Consider the following 25,669-nt stretch of genomic DNA (forward strand, 5'->3'; position numbering starts at 1 on the left):
ATTGTGTGTGTCAAGCTTTTTGTGCAAAAGCTCATTTTTAGGCTTAAATTTCACACTAGCAGTCAAAAGTTTGGACACATTTGAACGAGCAAGTGTGTCCAAACTTTTGACTGGCAGTGCAACTTAAATCTAATGTTATCCATTTGCCGTTTCTCTGTCCAAAAATTGAAAATAAACACATAAACAGATAATGGTTGAACATGATAATGCTAATTCAGCTCTGCTTAGAAGTCTGTGAATGCATTTTGCATTAAGTATAAACCAGCTGATGTAATCCACGTTAAGTGTTACTTAACCTTTTAAATTGTCTCTCATTCAGAAACTGTTTTACAAGTCAATGAATTCAGAGACGAGGTTAGAGAGACCCCCAATGGATAATCTGAGAACTGAAAGGTTAGCTTTTGTAGTAAAATGTAGTTTCCTTGACTGTATATTTTCCACACTTCTTCATCATTTTGTAGTTTGTTTTTGTTGTTATTGTGTTTTTTGTTTTGTTTTTCAGCATCAAAATCAATCTAAACTTCCTGTTGTGTCATATATTCATCAGGGTCCAGAGCAGACTTTCCCCCAGAGTTTGAAACTGCTCCAGTAGTATTTAAAAGGCAAACTCTGGTTCCTCTCACTCTCTCTGGTCCTTTCATTGTAATAACTGTGCTTCAGTCTAATCAGTGCAGAAGAGCTGTAATTATACAAGCAGGCACAAAGTGGTCACTGTACTCAGTCATAATCACCAATGAGAGGATGCGATTCGTCACTATTAGATAATGATCCAGCCTTTTTCTACACCACACTGTTATGAATCAATGTAAAAATCCAGCCAACCTCTAACAGCGGTGTTTTGTTTTTTAACAAAATACAGTTAAACACCATAAAATCTGATGCCGCTAAGATTATTATTGCCAACTTTACATTGATGCACTGAGACAGGCCAGTTTTACATGGAGGTAAGGTTTTGTTTTTCCAACATAGATTTAATAGACCACAATTTATCATACACTGCAGTCTTTGAGTAAATGCTTGTTTGGCTCTTATTAGCAGAGCAAAAATGATACATAAAAATGTAAAATGTTTTTGCCTGTTTTGTTTTAGTAGCGTATGTATTTTGAAATGTTTTACAGAGTTGGTTGATCTCAGTTCTGGATTATAGATTATAGACACACTGGTATTGATAGTATATGGAAGCCTCATATTCTACTGTAGAGAACTGTTATTAATTATTAAGTAATTAACTGATTAAAATACAATAGTAATCTTGTAAATGTTGGTGTAAAATGCTGTAAAGTACAACATTGTAATGGAAAATTTGCTGCAGTCTGAGCGGTTGCTGCTACTGTTACTTATGGTTTTACATTTCTATGTTTTCTCCGTGACAAAGCAACATCTTATCACATCTTATCATTATGTCACAGACAGAGTCTCCGGCCGTCCAAATTCTCATTGAAACACTGAAGATACTTCTGTGCGTCTACCTTCAATAACATATTTGTTAATCATACCAAGGAGACTCAGCAGCAGCGTATTAAATGTGCAGGTATTCAGGTGTTTAAATGGAAGCTGTTTGGACATGCTAGGGAAAAAACACTGGTGTAAATAATAAAATTAATGCTGCTCAATTCAATTTAGCTTTGGAAAAACAGAACCTGTGCAAATGGATCCTCAATCAGGCTCTAGGTATTATTATAAACACGGCAAGTATCTTCAAATTTGCAAGCATTTTGGTGAAGAACAGCAGAGAAATAAAAGCAGACTGGAATATAAAGGCATTTACTTGCTGTATGCTGACAAAGAAAAAAAGCATCTTTGCTGGTGTACACAAGACATGATCTAAGGAGTTATTTTTGTTTTTTACACATCTGCAGAACAAGGAAACAAAACCAAGCACAGAAATGGTCAGATTTTAAACAAACGCTCTAACAAACTTCTATTTTTCAAGCTCGTTTAGTGATTCTTTCAAGGACAAAACTTAGTTATCATGCCATGTTATGATTTCCACATTTAAACATTTAAAGTAAAGTCATTTTCAAAGATATCCTGCAAAATTTTGGACATGTTAGCACCCCTGAAAATCCCAAAGTTTTGCAAGTTAAGACTGGAAACATCCATTGTTTAAAAATAAACTAAACATGTATTCCTCCTTGGCAAGTGGAACTTCACTCTCGAATAAAATAAAGCCCAAATTCTTAGTCACATGACAGCGGACATATTGACACCAGAAGACGAGGCAAAGTTAGCGTGCCTGGCACATTTAGTGAAACAAATCTGTGAAACCGATGATAATATTGAGCAACCTTTTGTTGCTTCACATAAATAAAACTGTTTCCATCTGGCACAACCTTTTCTGTTCTGCTCAAAAGTGTGTTTTGTTATATATATATATATTTTTAATTTATTGTTTTCCCCTTTAAATAAAATGATTGCACTGCGAGTTCACTGGGGCGTCACTGAGAAAAACATGGCCACTCCTACGATCAAACATGTTGCTTTCATACATTTTTTCCTCAGCGCTACTTCAGGAACTGGAGCCTTTGATAGAATTACAGGACAGCCTGCATCACTGGACATCAACACTCATTTAGAAACCTTGTGTTTAATACTAATGCTAAAGTGAGCAACGTTTAGGATTCTCCTGTTTCAGCTTAGTGGGTTTTAGCAAATAAGAAATGAATAACAAACTTGATTTTAAAGAGGTGCTGGCTCTTCATGAGTGTATTTAAAACAGCTGCTTCTTTGTCAATTTCTGTAATGAAGCCTGACTAACCTAATGCTATAGTTGTTTTCTGAAAAGAAACAGGAGCAGCTTGTGGTTATGCAACAATATGAGAATGGTGAAGGTTTGGCCAACAGATGAAATGGATCAAAATCATCAATTAGATTACTGCTCATTCACCTGTTTTGCAACTATTAGTTAGTAATAAAGACAAAGAGTTTTGTTGATTTCCCCCACATCTATATCAATCTGCAAAAAGCTTTTATAAATGAGGGTCTCTGTCAGACAATATCCTGTAATTCAATACAGACACTTCCCTGCCAATAAATGCAGTGTGATGAGCTGTCTAATAATCAGCCAGTGAGGTCTGAGAACGCCTAAGTGGTTTCATCATCAGTCTCTCAACAGAAGGTAGTCTTTGATAGTCTCTGGTAGAGGAAGCTCTTTTACAGCAGTGGGGAGGAACTGCACTCCGAGACTCTGCCGTACAGCGCAGCGGGCCAGAGAGCGAAGCGACGGAGCCTGAGCCACCATGTTGGTCAGCCTGGCCAGCAGCTGGGGATCTTTACTCAGCTCCCTGGGGAGGGTGCCGTCAGCACGTCGGATCTCAAACTGCCCCGCCGCCCGACACAGTAGATCCAAGCACTCCTCCTCCTGTTCAGTGCCCAGGCCCCGGGCCAACAGGGCCACCAGTCGGGAGATAGGGGTCTGGCCCTTCAGGTTGGTCACATGGACCTGGGCTCCGTAGTCTAAAAGCACTTTGACGCTCTCCAGGTTGCCCTTCATTGCTGCCCAGCTCAAAGGCGTGTCATTGTTGTAGTCCCGGGCATTGGGACAGGCCCCGCTCTCCAGCAGGGCCCTCACACACTCTGGGTTGTCTTTGAAGGCGGCCCAGTGAAGCGGAGTGTCCTTGTTGCCGTCCAGGGCGTTCGGCTGAGCCCCGTACTCCAGCAGCAGCTCCACACAGCTCTCATCCTTCTCTGCTGCGTAGTGCAGGGCTGTGCGGTTATAGCCGTCCAAAGCATTCACCTGATGAGGAATGGAGTTATTTATAATTCAATTTTATTTTATTTATATAGTGCCAATTACAATTAAAATTGTCTCAAGATAATTAATAACCTTAATATCAAAATAAAATAAGAGTGATGATTAAAAAAACAATACAAATTAGACGGCACAGTGTCTGAACATACTGGTCAGGCTTGTGTCCACAGATAAATTAAAAATCATTTAAGATTCATTCAGCTATTAAATGTATGTTCTGTTCTGGTTTTGAAAGTTCATTAAAATGTAATAAACATTTTAGTTTCCTCTCTGGATTCTGAAAAACAGAGAAAAAGTTAAAGCATTTCGGTTCTGATTTTAATTGATCAGTGCAACTTTGTAGTAACATTCTGGGTCGTCAACACGCAGCAGGACAAACGCAAAAGGTTTGGATGAAGTGGAACATTCAGAAAGGATTATTTCGGCTGGGATGTAGACTCAATTTTAAAAGGAACAAAGAAATCTAAGCTCAGAATGAAAGATTTAGACAGACAGAAACAAATAGATAGATACTTTATCAATCCCGAGGGAAATTCAAGATTTTGTATAAATGATAACTGATAATATCTAAAGAAACAGGGACATAATTTCTGAACACACATTTTAATTTAAAATCTGATATTCCTGAATGTTGTGGGGACTTAGAAGTGTATTAGAAAATTATATTTTCGGTCTAATTTGGGTGAACTGATCAATTAAACGACTCCTGACTGTTCTGCACATTTTCAACAAAACACACGCTGTATTTTACTATCCTGAATCACTACCAAAAACCGCCCCATTGTTAAGATCAATGTATGCATTACTCCTACTTTTTAGACGGTTTTCAAATCATGTTAGCACAGTACACAACTTAACATTCAAACACAGATGATTCCTTTAATGCAAACACACTCTGCTTCCCTTTTATAACTGCAAGGTTCTAAAAACTAGCCCTGCTCACACTCGCATTCCCCCACAGAGACTGCATATCTTTGAGAGAAATGAAAGGTTGAATTCTCTGTAGATTGACTTTCATTTCATATATTGCTGTCAGAAAGGTGAGAAAATCCATCTAGCATCTGATCGTATGATATGGAAAAGTTTCAGTGTGTATCAATAACATACCTCTGCTCCTTTCTCCAACAGCAGCTCCACACAGTCAGCATCAGCGACCATACAGGCACAGTGCAGGGGTTTGAGTGTGCCATGCATTCGGTTCACATCGGCTCCCTGCAGCACACAGGAAATAAAGATATCAATGTTACTGAAAGCAATGAGAAACACTACTCATTTCAAGTTTGTCTGGAGCAGGCCTACCTTCCGAATGAGATCCTCTACGTTGTCGTGAGGAAATGAGCGGATGGCTGCGATGGTGCGGATGAGCCGCTCAGACAAGGAGTATTTACTCTGAATGCTTTGCATGATGTACCACATAGTAGAGCTCATGTGTAACAGAGGACCATGGCACCCGAGCTGGGGTGACACTACGGCACGCTGAAGCAGGACAGAAATAACAAACACAAAAAGTCTTTAGCTGTATTTTAGTAATTCAGGAGATTAAACATCTTTATTAATACATTTGCTGCTTTAATGGAGGAATTAAAAGTTAACCAAAACAACCAAAATATAAAACAGAGAGAATATTTTGAAGTTAAAAAAGTGCAAGTTTAATGAAATGAAAACAAAATAAAATGCAAATTGGATAAAGAAATTTAATTTAAGTTGGGTTTTAGAAGGAAGAAAATTCAAAACAGGTGGTAGGTTTCTGTCTTCAGGTTTCACTTTATTATTCCATTTTATATTCTTTTCAACAACAAAAAAACAACAACTAAGAATTGAGAAAGAAAACAAAAATCATCTTTGGAAGAAGCCAAAGTTTTTTTTCTTTTGATAGACTATCCACCACCCAGTTATTCATTATCTATATTTCTTTTGAAAAACTTTTTTTTGTTATTTTTGTGTCCTTTTTCCAAAAAAATCCATTGTTTCCCACTGTCATTTGTTTACAAGTGTATTGCTAAATTGTGACAAAACCTGCACAGAGAAAACTCTTGTATTTGACATAAAATTAAACTGGTTTGTTGTGGTGACTTATAATGATTACTGTGGGTGCAATGCTAGTTTCTTTTACATGGGAGCTTGCTATTAATGCACTATACATTTTAAATTCACATAGCAAAAAGCAATCCAAGAGTCATTAGTGGATCTTATATTCGAAATTTTATGCAAACGTTTTGTTTACAGTGCAGAACCACCATTTTAATTTAAAAAAAAACGCTGCTTCCTTTGTTCTGATTATTATCATCATGTTGGAGGTTGTAAAGGAATGCTGTTCAGACACTAGAAGTGTAATGTGGATGTTACGCCTGTGCAGTAATGTGTTAGCCAAACGCTATTCTGCTGCTGCTATTCAACAAAAGCAGCTGCAAGCCAAATATCAGCCATGGGAGTAATGAACACTGCAAACAACACTGACAGCTAATGTTAGCTCACACGACAACAACACAAAAATACTGTCTGCTTCAACAAAGCACAACCAAGTGACAGCTTCAAATATAAAATACAAATCACTTAGATGTGAAAACGTACTGACAGTCTGATAAAAAGAAGAAGAAAAATAAAAAGACAACGACCTCCGGCTGCATTTTTAGCACCCAGTTAGCTAGCAGCAAGCTAACGTTAGCATCGAGATGTGAACAACAGCCGACAGTCGTGAGCGAAAAAAAATCGAGTGACATTAATTTGAAACTCTTGCAAAAGCGTTTTAACACGCACTCGGTACCAGTCACCGCTAAATCGCCGATGCCGGAGAGGTAACGTACCGTTTCTGGTCCACGGTTTGAAGGTCTGACAGGTTACCGTACTGACTGTTTGCTTCTCGGTTCGACATAAACACGGAACGTCACGTCTCGCCACGCCCTCCGCCTCGGTATTTAAACGGAGCTGTCAGCCAGATAACCGACGCTTTTTCTGCCCTAACTTCAAATAACTCGATGTTTTATTTGAACACCGACGTTTACGAGCTCGGACTGCGAGCTGCGTCCTTGCCAAGTGTACGTACTTTCCCAATATAGGCATGTATGGCGGCAGGCATCCACCGGCATACCGTGAATACCAGGAGATCATGTCCGCGTTCAGGACTCACCAGGCCGGCTGGAGTCACGTTCCAGGAGTCGGAGATGATTCTGGAGGAGAAAATAGTCTGTTTCCTCGAAGTCATTCAACTTTTACCAACCTTTTAATTTAGTAAATACCCTCAATAAATTACAATAAGGAAATAAATAAATTACAGCTTTAATTATTATTATTTAACCGGAAGTCATGATGTTAAATAGTAGTACTTCTATGTGTAGTATTGCACTGAACTTGTGCCAGTTGAAATGTAGATTGCCAAACTTCAAAATTACATTGAACTAAATATTTTGAGTAATACACACACACATATATGTACGCTATCAGTCAAAAGTTTGTACATACCTTCTCATTTAATGTTTTTTCTTTATTTTCATGACTAGTTGTACTGTAGATTCTCACTGAACGCATCAAAACTATGAAAGAACACGTGTAGTAACCTCATGAAGCTCATCCAGAAAATAATCAAAGCAAATGGTGGCTATTTTGAAGAATCTGAAATATAAAACATGTTTTGACTACATAATTCCATGTGTTCATTCATAGTTTTGATGCCTTCAGTGAGAATCTACCATGTAAATAGTCATGAAAAACCATTGAATGAAAAGGTGTGTCCAAACTTTTGACTGGTGAGTATATATATGTGTGTATATATATTCATCCTTTTAATTATGTTGTTTTTCAATGTTATAATTTCTGAACATTACATTAGATTACATAAACAATTGACCACATTTCCAAGGTTATGTCCCCAAATTGATAATTGTGTCACCAACAGTCATACAATTACATGAAAAGAAAAGGAGTAAATTCTCATGTACATATACATATATAGTATATGTGATACAAATATATATATGTTTTATTCAAAATAAACATTTCAATCAATCAATCTATAGTCATAGTTCCAAAATAAAGACTCATTTTTAAGCTTCATTTTCTTAGTTTTGTTGCCGTTTTGCACGGAAAATTTAAAAAGTTAATCTATTCACTGCTATCATTTGTGGATCACTTTTTTTTCCTTTTCTAAATCAAAAACAAACACAAAAAACACCATGACTCCAAGGTAACATCCTCAAATTAATAGTTTTGTCATCAGCAGTAAGACAAATATGAAAAAGAAGAGCGGTAAATCCTCGCATGTACACTCTAGTGTGTAACAAACAGCAGTAAGAAATGTGACACTGGAAAGCCAAATCAAAATAATTTATTTTTGGTGACATTTCATACAGTTCTAAGATTGTGTCTCAAACACTTGGTTGATCCATTACTACATTTCCTTTTGCCTCCCAAAGCCAAATTAACAGAAATTAACCCAAACATATTGAGGGGGGGGGGGGGGGGGGGGGGGGGGAGCAATTCTTGTAGGTATTTGCAAGCCTGTCAACATCAACCATATGCTTCTAAAATGATTTCACATTACTCATGAGTAAGATTCTTTTTAAAAACAAGTTAGTGCATTTCTTTAATTATACTAAATCACTAGCTGCTCATACTCATTAATGGAAAAAAACAACAAAAAAAGAAACAGCCCCAGTGATTGGATACTCGTTTACTGCATTACTAAACCCAAAGTCAATGCATCAAGTAGTTTCTCTCAGCTGACATCTCGATCAGTATATAAATGTCATATGTGTGATTTTTTTTGTTTGTTTTTATCATTATACTTCTTTTTTGCCAATGCGATTTCACACAACTTTGGGGAAACCAGCCTACCAAGATTGGGAGAAAAGCGTTGCGCATTAGAATTAAAATAAATACATTTTAAAAAGCAATACATACAGTGAGTCAAACTTCAAATTCTAAGTCAACCTGTTCGGGTTTTTTTTCAAAAATTAAAAAAGGAAAGAAAGAAAAAAAAAGAAGGAAAAAAACAACAGCAAACTCACCCTAAAAGAACAAAAGAATCTGGTGGATACCTGCTGTCAAAAGTCTCCCTCTGTAAATTCAGTACTAGAACAATTACATTCTCCCACACACATTTCTAGTGAAGGGTTATTACAATATAGCATAGGCAACTACACCTCTACAGCTTCTTCAAAATCCAGTTTTACTGGGCCAAAAGTTTCCCCAAGACTACATTTTTAGCAGACCTCATCAATAAAAATCAAAACTTTATCCTAGCACACTATGATCGTAGGCAGCTGGCACATAGCACGTGAAAATGTTCCAATCGTCTTTTTAACCACGACTTGCTGCCAGATGTCATGTAGCTATCGCCTTTAGCTAACAGCACTCCTCAGGTCTATTTTTTTGACATTATGCCATTGTTAAGAACAATTCACAGATATAAGCTTAACCTGGATATCCTGTGATGATGTAGAAAAGCCAAACCTCACCTAAACCACCAGGCGCATTGAACAGTCAAATCTTAGCATTAACCTATTCATTTTTTTTCCCTCTCTCTCTCATGAAAACGTCACCCAACTACCCAAACAAACATGTAAACAGAGAACCTGACTGATTATCAACATGACAAATGTTCTGAATCCGTTGGAGTGGGCAGACCCAAAACAATTCAGAGTGACAGAGATAAAACTTAACATGAACAACTTTGGACCAGGCTAGCAGGTTCACCGTGGCTAACAGGCCAGCGAGCACCCCAACGAGTATTTCGGCTTCAAACAAAACCACACATCTGACTGCGGCGTACATCAACAGCTTCTGATATCTGACTGAGAGCGTTTAAGCCAATCATGAACCGGGATCAAAATACCACCGTAGAAGAACACATTTCATTAATATACATTAGAAGACCGCACCGTCCCCGTCAGGACAGCAATTCTGAATCTCTGATGTAAAAATCAAAATTCATCCATTTTCAATACATCCGTGCAACAGCACACTGTAGCACTTCAATCATTTTGCTTAACAATCAAAGCATACACAGACATCAGTCAACCCTTCAGTCATACTTGCAAACCTAAGCACACAAGAAAAAAAAACAAAAAAACTGATGTCTCGTTGCGTGTTAGTGATATCTTTGTATATGTACATGACATATATGCATGTTCTTTTCTTCTTAGTGCATATTGTTCTTGCAGACCAACATCTATTCTTTAAAATAAAAATAAAAAAAAAAGGTAGAGGGCCATTTACGCGGCCCAGCATCCCACCTCTCCCTAGCAGAGCATAAATGAGCGGCCTCCACATTAAATCGCACTTAAGATTCTTTTTAAGCATAACGCCGGAGGCCCAAACAAGATTTGTGTTTAAACTTTTCCAATCACTTGTCAAAGTTCTTCGGTTGTCATTTTGCCCTTTAAGTCCTGGATGTCACAGTCTCATTGTCATTTAAAAGCTTTTCTTTGGACAAGTTCCAGGGGGGGAAAGGTGGCTACCATAATGTTGTTGCTTTTATGTTATTCATTTTTATATAATTATATATATCCATGTATATATTCATACATCTTTTTTTCTATTCTTATCGAGTTTTTACTTTGGCGATACTGGTGGGATATTCTGCTCTTTGCCAGTGTGCCTGTAGCCTCCCTGTGGGGAGTTGCGTCGGGCCGGGGGCGGGCGCCTCTGGTCCCGGAACTTGAGGCCCCCGGTGCCCCTGGGGCCGTTGCTGCGGTAGTAGCCTTGAGAGTCACGATCACGTGGCGGCCGGCTCTCCTTGCACTCCCATCCCCCCTCCCTGTCGTGGCCTTTCTCTTGCTTGTCTCCGGGACTGCTGCTGGAGCCCACCTCCTCGGCCTTGTTCACGCGCAGCTCGCGTAACGGCTGGCCTGATGCCGTACCAGAGGGGGCAGGGGCCACGGGAGGAGGGTCCTTGGGTGGCCGTTGGCACACTTCGGCGTAGCTGAGTTTACGGGGCTCCTGTACCAAGGTATGGGACAAAGAAAGTAATGAATCACCCGTTTCAAAGATGGATCACATACAGCACCATTTACCGTACTTTCCGGACTATAAGCCGCTACTTTTTTTTCTCACGCTTTGAACCCTGCGGCTCAGACAACAATGCAGCCAATGTATAGATTTTTACGGGCGAGCTTCATGCCGTCAATACGTTTAGCCTCGCCACATCACAATGAAATTACTGAACAGGTCACAGTGGACCAATGAAACTGTTCGAATTAAATCAAACGCTCCAATACTAAGTTCTTCAGATCAGTCATTTTGCCCTTCATGCAGTCACCCTCATCATGGAAAACACACGAAGAAATGCATATGATGCAGCTTTTATGTTTTCATTTCATTTATTCCTTATTCATTTGTAAAATAAACAAATGTTTTATGTAAATACAAACAGTCTCCAAACAAGAATGAAGAGCAGAAAGAAGACAAGTCTTATTTTGTCTGTCCCTTTATCCCCAGAAATCAATTACAAAAAGCGAACTTAAAAACAGCAAAAAAAAAAAAAAAAAAATATATATATAATCCATGGTGAGATGTTGGAGTCAGCAGCGTGAACTGACTCGATGCGTTTTACTGCCGTGTTACAGGCACTGTTTGGAAAAAAGCATTTATTTAAAAAATCTCTGTAAATACTTCATGTTCCAACGTGGAAACCTGCAGCTCATAGTCAGGTGCAGCTTAGATATGTACAAAACTTTTTTTCTTTTTAAATTTAGTGGGTGGGGCTTATATTCAGGCGCTCAACAGTCCGGAAATTATGGTATTTTCAAACCCTCAGATCTCATAACCTGAACGCTCATCGGGGTAGGAGTGAAAATTCTGAACTTGTGGTGGGAAAGAGCAGGAAGAGGAAATAAAAAGACAGAAACAACAGTGGAGAGTGAGAGGTGAAGGAGAGAACCAAAGCCAGTCATTTCACTACCTCACTCCCCTCTATGCGCAAAAGATCTCATCATCAGGAAGACATCTGGACTCACAAGTTGGCAGGTAAAGAACCAGACTCTCACCTGTGCAGTGGCGGGAACAGTGGCTGCTGTAGGGGTCGGCGTGCCCGGTGTCGCTGGTGTGGAGGCGGCAGAGGGCTGAGGCCTGGAGCTAGGCACAGGCTGTGTGGCGGGTGAGGGGTTGACGGTAGTTTGAACGGGTGTGCGTGGAGCTGGTTTTGGAGCTGGAGGTTCTGGCCGCTCCACTCTCTTCTCCTGACGAGTTACACTGTCCAGAGAACATGTCAAGTTAACATCTTAAGTCTAATACAATTGTCCAAGTCCAAAAGACAATATTTTGAATCAAAATTAGTATTTTTTTAGGACAGTCATACCCAGGGGCCAAAGGTCCAAGTGGTTGAGTAGTAGATTTTGCTGTTGCCAGGGCAGGACTTGAGACAACCACAGCTTCCTCTGTGACGGAGGCTTGGCCTGCACCTGGACTCACAGTGGCTTCTTTATTGGCTTGTTCAGTCTATAAAAAGCAAGGGGGTACGCACATTACACCTCTGAAGTCACCATCTGAACAGTCCTGTCAGTGCCAAGAGATTTATGAAGCCAGTTTCTTACCTTGTCTCTGTACAAGCCGCGTACGACGTCGGACATTCGGTTTTCTAGCACTGGCTCTCCCTGTGTACTGACCACGCAGCCAGGAAGTGGGGGGAAATTGGTGGCAGCCAAGTCAAACTTGGGTGGAGAAACTTTGACCTCTGCTAAGGGTACAGGCCTCTGAGAGCGGAAATTGAAAGGGAGCCAACAAACAGAACAGTCACCGCATGATTCAAGCTTTAAATACAACATACCAGTTTAACCACAATGAGAAATCGCCATTTACCGCAATCCGTTCGTCTTCTCGCCTCCTCCGTGTTCCTCTGTAGGTCGCGCGTCTGAAACACACATAAATGATTCATCAACAGGGATTCAAAATCAGTCATGTGTCAGTGTGTTTACATGCACTTTAGCAGGCTGGTTACTGTAAATCTGTGGTTGAACGCAGGAGATAAACCCAATATCTCCTCTGCCCCCAATATGTTTGACAAGCGCTCATTGATTTGACTGGACAGTGACAGAAAATGCTGCTTCGTGACTCGTTTTTTTTGCTGTGTGTCAGTGTTGGAACAGACTGGCAGTGGCAGGAAGGCTCCTCTTCACAGCGGAAAGAATCTAATGCCAAGAAAACTTCAGCTGAGGAAAGAACTTTTACAGACTTCAACATGCCTGGCAGTTTTACTTGGAATTCCACAGGACTTTAATTTTAATATCCTCAAACTTCCTTAATTTATCACGGAAACAACAGCCAAACATATACCGTTTGCACTAACCAGATTCTGTAAAAACACAAAAATTCTGTTGCTTAATGCAACAGAGAAGACATGACTGACTCTGCTGTGACATGACAAAAATTCTGTGACTTTTCGGTTGAACTGGGCTGGCTGTGTTTACACAGATAAGAGACTTAAAAAAAAAGGTATGTAGATAATAAATGAGCATGAAAAGCCACCATTTTAACTCGTACTGGTGCAAACAGGTGCACTGTTTGTACATGCTGATTAATCATATTTGACATTTTTGTGAAGGAAATGATAAAAAAAAAACTTTCGAAATGATTTCAAGGCATTATCAATTGCTTACGCCTAAAGGAGATTTTTGAGTCCTCTCTCTTTAGACTCCTCTAAAATGAGTAAAAATGTGTCAGGAGCAAAACACACAGAAACTCCTTGTGGTACAGAGGGATTTGTAGTCTTTTTTCCATGCACGAATGTAGAAAAAACATTTACAAGTGCAGTTGCATGCAGAGAATTTTAGTATTCTATGGAAAACCCTGAATGAATGAGGTGCATGAAGCCGTTACAGTCTGGTAAAAAAAGAAAAAACAGACAGCAGCTGCAACAAACGGGTAAAACAGGTTTACCTTCCACGTCCGGCCATGCCGCCGTCATCGCTGGGGTCCAAGGAGGAGGACGAGGAGGAGAGATGTGAGAATGCCGAGCTCAGGTCAGTGGTTGTCTGGATTAGGTTAGTGGTGGCGACGGCAGCGACGGGAGGCTGAGGGCTGCGCAGTCCGGTCAGACTCTCCAACGGCACAGGTGTTATGGACGTAGGGGTCACCTCGCTTGTCCTCACCTGGGGCTTCACGTGGTTTCTATTGCAGTCAGGGAAAAATGAAAGTTAAGGTCAGTGTTCAGTTAAAACGCTGTCAAGACATACTGGCAACCAGTGCTTCCTACTGAACTCGGGAATACATTTAATGAGGTGTTCCACTGACCGTACTGTTGGGTTTTACATGAAAATCTACTCACTAGTATTTCACATAATCTTAGACTGAAAAATATTATAGAGACTAGAATTCTGAACACAATGAACTCTCAGTGGACATGTCATCTATATATTTAAAGTTTTGTAATTGTAGGTTGTATGTTTAATTACATTGTGTCTCAACTGTCCCAATACTAGTTGAAAATATACAACAATGTCTAAAAGCCTTTAATATTTTAATACAGGAGGTCCTTGACTCGTTCCTACTGATCTACATGAGCCAATTTTTGTCATTAATGTACGAAAATGTAAACAAAGCCGTTGCGAGCATCAAGACATCAATCAGTTCTTTGGAAAAGTAACGAATACCAACGACTTACATGTAAGTCATTTCACAAGAAGATAACAGAACATTGTAATGGACTGATGATGTTTCAATGTTTATTGTTCACTTGGAAATTTACCTAATGTCAGTGAACGTGCCATGTTTAGTTAGCTCACCTATGATTGGCTGAGAGTCAGCAGTAGAGCAAGCTGGGAACGGTGGCTAATTCTAGGGCAAGTTACTGGGTTTTTGTAGGTATTTTTGACTTGGCGACGGCCCACAGTATCCTGTGTGAAAACTCAATAAACGGCCAGAAAATGAGATAAAGTTTCACTAGTTCATCACAGAGGGTTGCTACAATATGTTGACCTGTTTTTACAACTTCAGTGATGTTCATCTGTGCTTCGCCCTGTTCCAAGTGTTTTATTATATCTAATTTCCCTTCCAGGGAGATGGCTTTCTTTTCTTCGAAGCCATGAGAACCGTCTGACTCATGCTTGGGAGCCATAATGAAGGGCAAGAAGTTAGCGAATATAGCACAATCCAAGGTGGCGTAAAACCAGAGAATGTAAACATGCACGATGACGTATTCGTCTGCTCTACTCATCAACTAGTTCCACGTGACGACAAAACACCGTAGGTCGATGACGTCATATACCGAGGACCCCCTGTACATGGGAAATGTTCGGCAGCCACTACAGCAACAACAATTAAATGGCTCGAACACATTGAAGCACTGCATGATCCTGTAGATGGAGCATGCCTTTGGACATCACATACAGTAAACTGTACTAGCAAGTGGCAATAAGCCTATATACAAAATTGCAGTGAATATTTTCAAATCGCAGCAGCTGAGATAACTAAATGAGTTCAAAGGAAACACTGGTGGCACCACCCAAAACTTGACAGTCTGCTGATGGACTAGGACAGCATGCTGTGTCTTTGTAGTAAATGTAGACATGCAGGTGAATTTCAGACTACATATGTGCTCATGATTGGTTGAAGCAGCGCAGACTTTGATGTCAGCGACCAATCATAAACTCACTGAACAGAGCTGACAACACCCCAGCAAGAGCCAGCCAAGGCTAATAATACGAAACTTTTCGATATTGTTTGTCAACATGATTGAGCAGTCTTTGACCCTCAGATCTCATAATCTGAACGCTCATTGGGACGGGAGTGAAGTGCCTGACTTTGAAAAGAAAGGACAGAGAGAGAGAAAAAAAGAAGAGACCAAAAAGAGAGAACCAAAGCCAGATAATCCACCCCCTGGTTTCCCTCTATGCGCATCATGATCTCATCATCAGGTCTGACTTATTTCTTTGTGAGGCTTCTTTCTCACTGGATAAACAATCTTGAAAAGTTGTCATCCCTTTGCAGAAGATTTAAAGCGTACAGATTAAAGCTAGACAGCAGGGATGACCTAGACTCAACTCCTGTCAGCACGTCTTTGTTACAGCATAGAACACCACATGGCTTATGATAATACAGTACACTGATGAAAGCAGCAGTATAAAAAAAACAAAAAGAGAACAAACCAAATGGATGGTTAGTTGTGATGGAGAGAAGCTGTTACATGTAATAATGTAAATGCAAAGAAGATGTTTTTGGGAGCTCAAGTGGCCACAACTGGAAACAGCACTTGCTCAGAAACAGATAGCAGCTGACATTTATCAAATGACATGACAAATCCCAGATGTTTATTAACTGGCAACAAACATTTATCACACTGATGAAAAGGATTACAGCCATAAAAATCTGACTGGCAGAAGGGCACGGGCTGCGGTATGGATTTAGTTATTGGGCTGCTGCAGTATGGGAAGAGATGAGGGTAGCGATGAGGCTTAGTGTGCGGTATAACAGTGGTACCTGAAGGCATTTATTACATTCTTTCTTGAATAGAGGGGACACTGTGGGGACAGTAAGAAGACAGGGAGTGAAGAGAAGTTCCCTGTTGGGGGTTAAATTATCTGTACACAGAACTCTATCGCAGATGATCCAATGTTTACCGTTTAAATTCATGCAAACAATAACACAAAACATTCCAATTAGACTCAAATTTAGCTCAAAACTGAATATAAAAAAAGTAAAAATAAAATTCCTTACCGGTTTCTGTTGAAAGGGCGAGTGATATTGAGAGAAGTGGAGCCAGTTTTGTAGTGTCCAGCAGAGCCAAATCCATTCACAAAGCTACTGTTGGGAAACGGTGCCTGCTCAAAGAAAAAAGGCAGCATTTACTAATCCGATTTCATGTGGCAATTCCTGCAGTTCTTTAGTCTGTGGGGAAATAAATGCACAATTTCACTTTCTCTGTCTGAATGTGGAACTGCCTCAGAAACTTGTTAAGCAAAACATCGTATGCTCATGTCACTGACAAAGTCTCATTTGAATTCGCTCTTCAGACATAACAGCAAATAACATGGCAACGGCCAACAAGGGATTCTGGAGCTGCTGGGACACAAGATGTGGCTGTCAAGGTTAATTTCCTGCTTTATTTTTATGTGTCGAATGCTGATGCCAACTGATAACTGGATATCTGCTGGGTTTTGATAACCATTTATTAGTCATATCAGTCAAAACTTATTATAATTAGTACGATAAAAAAAATATCAGTCGGTACTTAATATTTTATCACATTATTGTCATACAAAATCAATTTCTAATGATTAAAGCTATGAAATTTGTGCGTAGGAATTGGTGTCACGTACATATTTAACTGCTACTATTACCAATTTAACGGTATTATTATGCTAATTTTGTTCCTTTTTAAGAGGAAAATTTAAACAAAAGTAAGAACAGAATTATTATTTTACGCATTTTATCTCATTCTTCACTTTTAAAAATGTTTTCCTTTGACAGTTTTCTCCACTGTGCAGTATTAATAGTTTTACTTTAAAAAGTAGAGTACGTCTTCAACAACACTTCTTTAAAATATTTAGTTAGAGAAAGAATGAAAATAAAACAAGATGGGGTTTGCAGGTGAATCACTAAATCCCTCCCGCTCTAAAGACTCTGACGCTGTTAATTTCAGAACATTCAGATTGAATGTATCAATCAAGATCAAACAATCAGCTGGCTAATGGTTACTGTTAATCATTAACCCATGTTTGATTAATTTAACTCCATATGAGGGCTCTAAGCTGCGAGCGTACAAAACACACTGGAGGTAACTAGAGGTGAACCACGAGCTAAGCCGTCAAACATTCCAGATGCAAATTAAAAACAGCTGGTGTAGCTATTATAAATAAGAAAATGTACTTTCCTATTCCTTTCTAATAACACTGGACTGATAATATTGGAGCTTATTATCAAGCATTTAATAATTTAGCCCATTTAATGACGAATATTTCTGTATTTGTGGAGCTGGAAAAGCTACGGCAAATAAGTAAAATAGCTACTAAACATTGGCTCTTGATCATTACAAAACAATGAGCCTCCAAGTAACACAGCTAGCAGCATATGACATATTGTCTGATGGTGCACCACAATCATTACAATCACACTTCTACTGTATCGGTGTATAATGTTTTCTGATTGCCAGGGACACAAACAGGACATGTAGAAACACTTAATTTTCCAAAACAAGGTGGAGTCTGGAATTCAGCATTTACTAGAATGGCCCAGTGATCAGCCCCTTTAGGCTTTTTGTTTTCTTTGCGGTGAAGGATCGGCCAGCTGAGCCAATGATGTCAGCTCAAAGTGTGACTAAACGATGACAAATTGTAGTTTCAGGACACAACTCCAGTTTCTATGAGCACGAAGGGAAAAGAACAATTGAAGGTTTCTTATGTTTTTGTACGTGGTTTACGGTGATACTGGAGAAGACACTGAGCACAGGAAAAAAAAAATGGTGCGCAATGTCCTCTCCAAGTTAAACCTATAAAGAGTCTGGACCTGCATAGAAATAAATTCTCCTGGTATAGATACTTCTTTTCTCTCTACGGAGCACTTCTAGTGGTAGGAACACACACAAGTATTGTATTGTGTAGATCAGTTTCAAGCCACTTCATTTGTTTACCAATTTGCAGAGCCACGGCTGTGTTCAAACTCAAGATATTTTTCAGTATTGACAATTTTTACTCAATCTGACTTCTGATTACAGCTACATACTCCATCTTTAAATTCGAGGCTTTAATAAACGGTGAGCTTTTTCAGAGCAAACTGACGTTGAAGCTTTTCCTGTGGCACCGCAGTTTGCATTAGCATAACTTTCTCATAAAAGTGCTCACCAGAGGAGTTTCCAAAATACGGTGTGGGCGAAGGTGTCCAGGTGGAGGCACGATGCCGTAGACGGGGTATGCTGCTGGGGGTAGACGTGCTGCATGTAGAGCGGAGAGCTGTACTGGGACTGGCTCTGGGACTGCTGGGCGTACAGGCTGCTGTCCATGCTACGGTAGCCGTTCTTCGCGAAAACGTGTTGATGGCCTTTATCCTGGCCTGTCGGCACGAAACAAGGAGGAAGATGTGTAAAATGACATCGAAAAATTTCAACAAAAGGGCCCTTTCCAGAATGACACAGAGATTCTAGTTTAACTCACCATAATGGGTTTCCCTGAATGTTTTTACTTCCTCTCTCAAGTACTTGTATGCCTAGAGGGCAATAACAGAAAATCACACTGTCAGATATGGTGCCGCATTTCAACTAAAAACTTCAGACACAGTGAAGAAACGGGAAGTCTGGCCGGCATTACCTGTGAGCATCCGTGTCAGATTGGAATGTGATGTACCAGTTGTTGTTGTGCGCAAACTCGACACTTATCACCTTCGGACAGTTGTCATTTTTGAACAACGATTCTACTTCCTGTGAATCAGACAGGAGGAAAGGTCTCAGTTCTGGTAAACATCATTTACAATTTGATATTTCCAATGATGTGTAGTTTATTTTGCTAAGTTTACCTCAACAGGTGTAGTTTCTGGGACCTCCCTTAAAATGATAATGCACCGCTTGTGATTTGGACGCACTTTCTCCCCTTTCTCGTCCACTTGTACCATAGGAGAGGCTGAGGAGAGACAGAATTCAGAATGTTAAAAAGCAAAGTCATTACAGGAAGGTGTGTCAGCGTCCACTGTGCTCGACTTTCCCTTACATCTCAACACATCCAGGATGAGATCCATGTCAGTGGTGAGGACCTTTGATGCCCTCCATGCTGGCTATAGTCCAAATAGGGACAAACTGATCGCTGTCCCATCTGGGACATCAGGTACAAATCCTTTGAGAGGTTTTCCCTGAATCACAAAATGACACAGCAGTTTAGATCGGGTTTCTCTTTACTTGGGAAACAATGAGTTTGCTTTCTAAATTGTTTATGTAAAAGGTGCTTTGCTTCTTACCTAGAGAAATAAAACTCCAGCTCTTTCTTCAGAGACTCTCGTAGATTCTCAGAGGAGATTGGCTCTTCAGTTTTGGATCCCCTGAGATGAAAAACAAATGTCAGCAGTAGGAAAAGAAACAGCATTCTTTATACTAACTTCTAAACCCAAAAGCCATCCAGCAAGTTTGAAAGCCAGGCTATGATTATAAAATCTCCAAAAGGCCACCATTTATCACATCAAACTGAAAAAAAACAGCGGAATTCTTTTGAATTTTCAACTTTGTGAAGGTCCTTGAGCTAAGAATGTTGACGTCCTGGGTATTTCTAGAGCAAAGATATGAAATCTAAGCTTAAAATTTGAGTTATTTAATCAAAATCCTTTTATTTTACAAGTTCCATTTTAAAAAATTGCTAAAAATATACAGCATGCAGAGACAGGATTTTGTCTTTATTTAAAATCTGTGACTACTTCCAGCCAGACTTGCGGCATTGAGGTGGCAAGACTTATATAGTGCAGTGAAAAATCAGCCCACAGGAGTAAATAAAAATACCCATAAACACTTGGGATTCAGCGTGTGATAGCTTTGGCCGAACCCCTGCCTTGAATCTCTTAATCTTTAACATTTGACAAAACTCAGTGGCTGCAGGAGCAGAAAACAAAGTAATGGGCCCATATTTGCTGTGATTTACATTGAGTGAATGAACAGACCTCACAAGGCTAAACCTACATTGGTTGGTCACAATGATTCATCATCACCGCTCTGCATTAATATTAGAGGTGTCCGTTTACACGTGATTGGTATGTAAAATCAAAGGATTAATTATTTTATAAACCTCTCGTATATGTACCAAATACCCTTTATATAACTTCTGTGATAAATATACAGCAGTGCTGTTGTGTTGGGACACATCAGACTGCACAAGTTTACCACAAAGGAGCCACTAGGTCCAAGTTTCTACAACAAAATCTTGCACCAATCTCGTAAATGTGGGACCAATTACTACACAGTTATTTAAGGAAATGTTTGGGTGTCTATTCCATAACCTTAACCAGGGATGCGTAATGTAATAATAAGACGTGCACGCTAAAATGCCTCAAACCAATAGATGTGATATTTTTTGATGCTTTTAATTCAGTTACAGAAGTGTTTTTTTCTGTACAACTTCATAAATGCTGCATCATGGTGTCAGTTGCTCTCAGTTCAGTGACTGGTCGGCTGCACTCGTTGCTTACACTTTAGAAAATGGAAGCTGCAGACTGTTAGTCAGTTCAGTCTAAAGTTCCAGGGGACCGAGGCTTGACAATATGGAGTACTTCACATTATCATAAACTAAAGGTGGTTTTTACATGTGCAAAGTAGCGTAAGAGAAGCACACAGGCGCTATGACCGGCAAACCACTGTAATTGTTGTCTGTTGATCATTAGGGAGAGCTTTATGTGTCTTCACTTCTTGTAGCTGCAAATACATAATACACTAAAGCTCAAAGCTCTAAATAAATGAACTTAAACAACATAGCAATTGATTTTTTGGAGGAAACTGATCACTAAGCTTAAATCAGAAAATATGTAACAAATTAAGTAAATTAAAAAAGCAACAAGTCAAAACACAGAGCATGTGGTGAATGTGGTGAATTGACTAAAAATGTCTGTATAGGTTAGGTGTGGCCGAGCCCAGATCTGACTTGGAGAACAAACAAAGGTAGCTTAACCATGTGGCATGAAGCTGATGCGCTTATATGAACTACAGACTGGCCAGTGTGAACATCCTGTAATGGATAGCCTATTTCTGAGGCAAAACTCACAGGACGCTATTGTATCTCAGCTGTGGAGACTGGTTACGGTATTAGACCACACAGTTTGTTACCTGGCTGCATGTGATGCGTTACATCTGATCCAAACATGACTCATTGTCTCTTATCAAATGTGATGAAAACAGAATAATCTTAAACGGTTGGTGTGCGGAGATGGCTGGATGTGACTGACCTGAGGTCCCTGTCGTGGACTCAGCGGGGGAAAAGCCCAGCTCTGGAGGGTCCATTCCATTTACTGCTATCTCAGCTGTTGCTGTGGAGCTGCTGTCATCCAGGGCCGGGAATCCCACAGTGTACTGCTTGCACCCAGCAGACGAAGGCTCAGAATAACCTGTGAACAAGGTGAAGAGCTTGACTGAGAAACAACAGCAAATAGCCTCTTTCAAAGGTCCTCATGTCTCACATGGTTTTGCTTAAGACTTTGTGTACAGCGATAAAAATTAGACGTCAACAGGAGTTATGCAAAAAGTGTAAAAAAGGAGAGAAAAAAATAGAAGTGAAACCTGTTAGGAAATGCTTACTTACTAAAAGTGCTAAAAGTAGTGTTGGCTCAGAAAAGGTTAACATTTCTATTAGTTTTAATACTTTAAGTGCTATCAATTGTCATAAAAGCAGTCATTAGCTTTCTGATGGACATTCTATTTATCTATTCAAAGTGTATCTCACCCTCACTGATGTCCGAGGGAGGCCAATGAGGGCCGCTGGTAACCGCCTCGCTGGGGCCACGGGCATCTCCTGCCACACCTTGGCATTTGGGTTCAAACCAGCACCCTTAGAGGTGACCTTCAAAACACAAACAGCAGGGTCAAACCAGTTCACTTCATATCGGCATTAAGAACAAAATGAAGTTTGTATTGTCGCCGAGTCGAGATATTTCAAACACACACATTAAGGGTTGAATGTTGACAACATCTCGAGTGTTAAGATGTCAGTTACCTAAACGAGGCTGCTGCAATTTGACAGGTTATTAATATTTGAATAGGTCTGAATGTGCTGCATCTACAGCTGAGAGCTTCATAATGCTGAGTATCGTGTATTTAATCTTGGTGGTGGTTCATCAAAGATTTGCCAGCTCATCTGTGCTTGGCATTTTACTTATTCCCCTTTGTGTCATACACCATCAAATAGAAAATATAAGAAAGTCAAATGATATGGAGAATAAACAAATGTGTAACTGTGTAATTCAACAGTCTGATACAAACAGCAGAGTGACCTCAAACAAATGTTGACTGTTTTTCAGAAGCTGAGGTTAAATTTTAAACATGTAGCACACACGTGACGCTATGTCTGATGAAACAAAAGCATCAACACAGACACAAGAACCAGACACCACAAAAAAAGAGGAAAAAAACTGCAGATTTAAAAAGCATTTGAACTTTAACGATTGCACCATGAAGGGGAGAGTGCATGAACCAACCACCATTACATCTGCTGATTTCACTGATTGCTTAACCTCATATTAATTGGCTACTGACTTAGTTCCTTGGTGCAGTCTCTTGATGTTTAAACACCTGTATACCACTGGGATTTAATGTATATAATTAGAAACCACAGAAGTGCAATGAGCCATGTTAACCTCATGGTGGGGAATTGTTGTAAAAGCTTGGTGTAGCCAAAAATTCTGCTGTTGTCGACACAAACTAGCCTAATAATAAGACTGCTGCATGTTATATTCAGCAACATAACTGTATTTCTGATAAATGTTACCCCAAGCCTTAGACATGACTCTGCACAATCAAAGTAACCGTGGTCTGGCAGGAGAAATCCTGACCCTGCAAAGATGAGTGGCCAAGAATAGATTGCATACTGTACATATTAAGGCTTACAGTCGCTGATAGTGAACTATGTGGAGTAAAGTGCAGCTTTACACCAGCTCCAAACAGCCAGCGAGTGTAAAATTTACTAGCTTCCTAGTTTGACATTTTGTCACTTGCCACCTGCTAACAGATCCAGCCCCTTTTTTGTCAAAGCACTTGTCCTGACAAGAACAGCTGCCGGTGACAATACGCCTCAAGACACTTCTCTCCACTAATCACACAGGAATGGATGTGAACAACGGAGAGGCCTTTGTGCCATTCAAAAGAGCACACGTTTATTGCCGTGCAACTTGACACATGGTTACAATGCATGCTTCTGTGTAACAGGCCGTAGCGAGCCAACTAATGTCAGCTGACTGCGCTGCGCAGCAAAGGCCAGGTATTTGCAACGCATGTCACTGCGCTAGCTAGGCTCGCTAGCAGCGCGATTAGCTAACAGATAACGTTAGAGTGAATGAACGTCTCTCATCATTCGGCCAGCAGTCGAAGTACGCATCAGCACAAACTGAAAACTACTCTATCACTGCTCCACTGCTTCAAATAACACCAGGCTCTCTCCACAGCTGTGTCAAAACTTAACTTACAGGCTAATGATTACTCAGCAAACTCCTTAATGAGCTTGCTTGTTACAGCGGCTAGGCTACGGTTGGCTAGCTGTCTGAAGGAGCTCCGGCTAACGACCAGTATGTGAAATTACTGCCTGTGGTGACTGCAAGTGTTGCCGTGTGAGCTGTGACAGACTGTTTTCACTTTAACATCACCTCAAAATTAACCAAAGTGACAAACCCACAAAGCAAAAAAGTCTGCACGTCAAATCTGAAGCAGAAAGCGATCAGTGTAACGACTACTTTCAGTGGGTTAATTTTAGCAGCTGCCTGATAAATATCGCTCCTCACGCAGAGGGGGGCGTACTGTGCTAACAGGTCTCCGGTGAGCAGCAGCCGTTTTAGCCAAGCTAGCTAACAAGCTAAAGAAGGCCTCACTCACCATGCCGCCTGACCCTCCCTCGCTCCCCAGCGGAGTCTCGTCCTTCCCACCGGTCTTCGGTCCGGGATCAGCCTCCTCCTGCAGCAGCGGCGGCTCTCCGCTCTGGTCTGAACTCATCAGCCGCTCCTGACTCACTTCCACCCCGTCGCGTTCTCCCGGCCCCCGCCTGCCACCACCCCCTCTATCCGAAATACCGGCTGGGCTCAGCAGTCAGTCTGGTTCTCTCCTGTTCGACTCGATCGGCCAGCAGCACACTGAAACTAGCTTAGTAGCAAGCTAGCCGGCTAGCAGGTTGCTACAGAGGCTAGCGACCTAGCGTGCTATGAATCAACGGAGGGGGCTAACGACAGCTAGCTCAATGAATCGAGCTCGCACGCTAAGATACTAATGATGGAAGCGATGCCAAACCATGACTCTTCTTAGACCACAGTCCCCGCTGGCGTTTAGTCAAATATTACAGCACACACCAGGTTCGTGAGGCGCATTCCTAACCGGGCGACCGGAGCGGACACTGGGGACACGCACCTTTCCTCAGCGCAGACACACAGTCCGCCGACGTCCCGGCAGCCACCGCGAGTTCTCGGTGACCTCTGCAGAAATCATTTCCTTTTCCGGATCCCTGCTGTAGTTTTCTGCTGCACTTTTTTGTTGAAAGCCGTTATTTAAAACTTAATTACTCATAAGAGCACATTTTTCTTGCATGTTTTTTGTTGTTTTATATCTAATAATAAATGTAATAATATTAAATGTGAAAGTATTCCAATGGATATGTACAGTACTTTTTGAGCGATAAACAGCATTCTTTGCTTTTTGTCATGTAGCAATTATCATTTTGCACTGCAATGTCTATTTATTTCTAGCTTGTAAATATGTATGAGTCGTGTTATATTTATTACCATTTCCCCTGTTCTTTCTAAAAAAAAAAAAAATTACCATTCTTGATTTAAACTACATTTGTGCTGCTATACTGTAGGGAAAATAATTAAACACTTCCTTCTCTGTGTTTTAATACAAGCTCTTCAACTTCCTAATATGTTGTAAAATGTAGTTAAATAATTGACATGTTAAAAAAAAAAAAAAAAAACCTCTTACCTGTTGTAACATTAGTTGCATGATTCTTGTCATTTGTGAATGCTGTCAGAAAACCTTATTTTCTTCAAGTATCTGCTCTTTTTACCAACAGTGTCCTTGAGAGTCAATATGCTGCTATGCCGATTATTTGCACGATCCATTCGCAGCTTTGTGTGACAATCAATGGGAGAGCTGTGATGTAATGTTTGTTTCACCTCATACTTAAGACACAATCAGGAAAAGATGACAAGCCATTGAAAAACACTCCCAATTAAGACACAATCAAAAGATGACAAGCCATTGAAAAACACTCCAATTAGCCACAAAAGGTTGTACAAAGATAAGTTATGTTGTATCACACTGACAAACTGCTGGATCTC

The 25,669-nt window shown here is 40.3% G+C and overlaps 2 protein-coding genes across 2 annotated transcripts; both read right to left on the reverse strand.

The window, feature by feature from the left end:
* Window positions 1-1,748: 1,748 nt before the first annotated feature.
* asb8 (ankyrin repeat and SOCS box containing 8) lies at window positions 1,749-6,779 on the reverse strand. Its single transcript, XM_022203525.2, has 4 exons — window positions 6,556-6,779; window positions 5,051-5,227; window positions 4,859-4,963; window positions 1,749-3,736 (listed from the first exon to the last, which is right to left on the reverse strand). Exons 2-4 carry the CDS (start codon window positions 5,177-5,179, stop codon window positions 3,101-3,103), a joined length of 870 nt encoding a protein of 289 aa, XP_022059217.1. The 5' UTR covers window positions 5,180-5,227; window positions 6,556-6,779; the 3' UTR covers window positions 1,749-3,100.
* Window positions 6,780-8,057: 1,278 nt separating this feature from the next.
* LOC110957488 (La ribonucleoprotein 4) lies at window positions 8,058-24,803 on the reverse strand. Its single transcript, XM_051949144.1, is given in 26 exon segments — window positions 8,058-10,687; window positions 11,734-11,938; window positions 12,045-12,184; window positions 12,280-12,438; window positions 12,545-12,596; window positions 13,622-13,852; window positions 16,160-16,200; window position 16,274; window positions 16,397-16,500; window positions 18,520-18,531; window positions 18,533-18,561; window positions 18,564-18,590; window positions 18,593-18,703; window positions 18,706-18,727; window positions 18,829-18,844; window positions 18,846-18,882; window positions 18,983-19,091; window positions 19,187-19,290; window positions 19,378-19,423; window positions 19,425-19,475; window positions 19,477-19,516; window positions 19,622-19,702; window positions 21,583-21,745; window positions 22,081-22,137; window positions 22,140-22,197; window positions 24,219-24,803. Coding segments are annotated over 26 exon segments (2,400 nt in total). The 5' UTR covers window positions 24,336-24,803; the 3' UTR covers window positions 8,058-10,300.
* Window positions 24,804-25,669: the final 866 nt, after the last annotated feature.

Source organism: Acanthochromis polyacanthus, chromosome 6 (assembly GCF_021347895.1).
Source record: "Acanthochromis polyacanthus isolate Apoly-LR-REF ecotype Palm Island chromosome 6, KAUST_Apoly_ChrSc, whole genome shotgun sequence".
Classification (NCBI taxonomy): domain Eukaryota; kingdom Metazoa; phylum Chordata; class Actinopteri; family Pomacentridae; genus Acanthochromis; species Acanthochromis polyacanthus.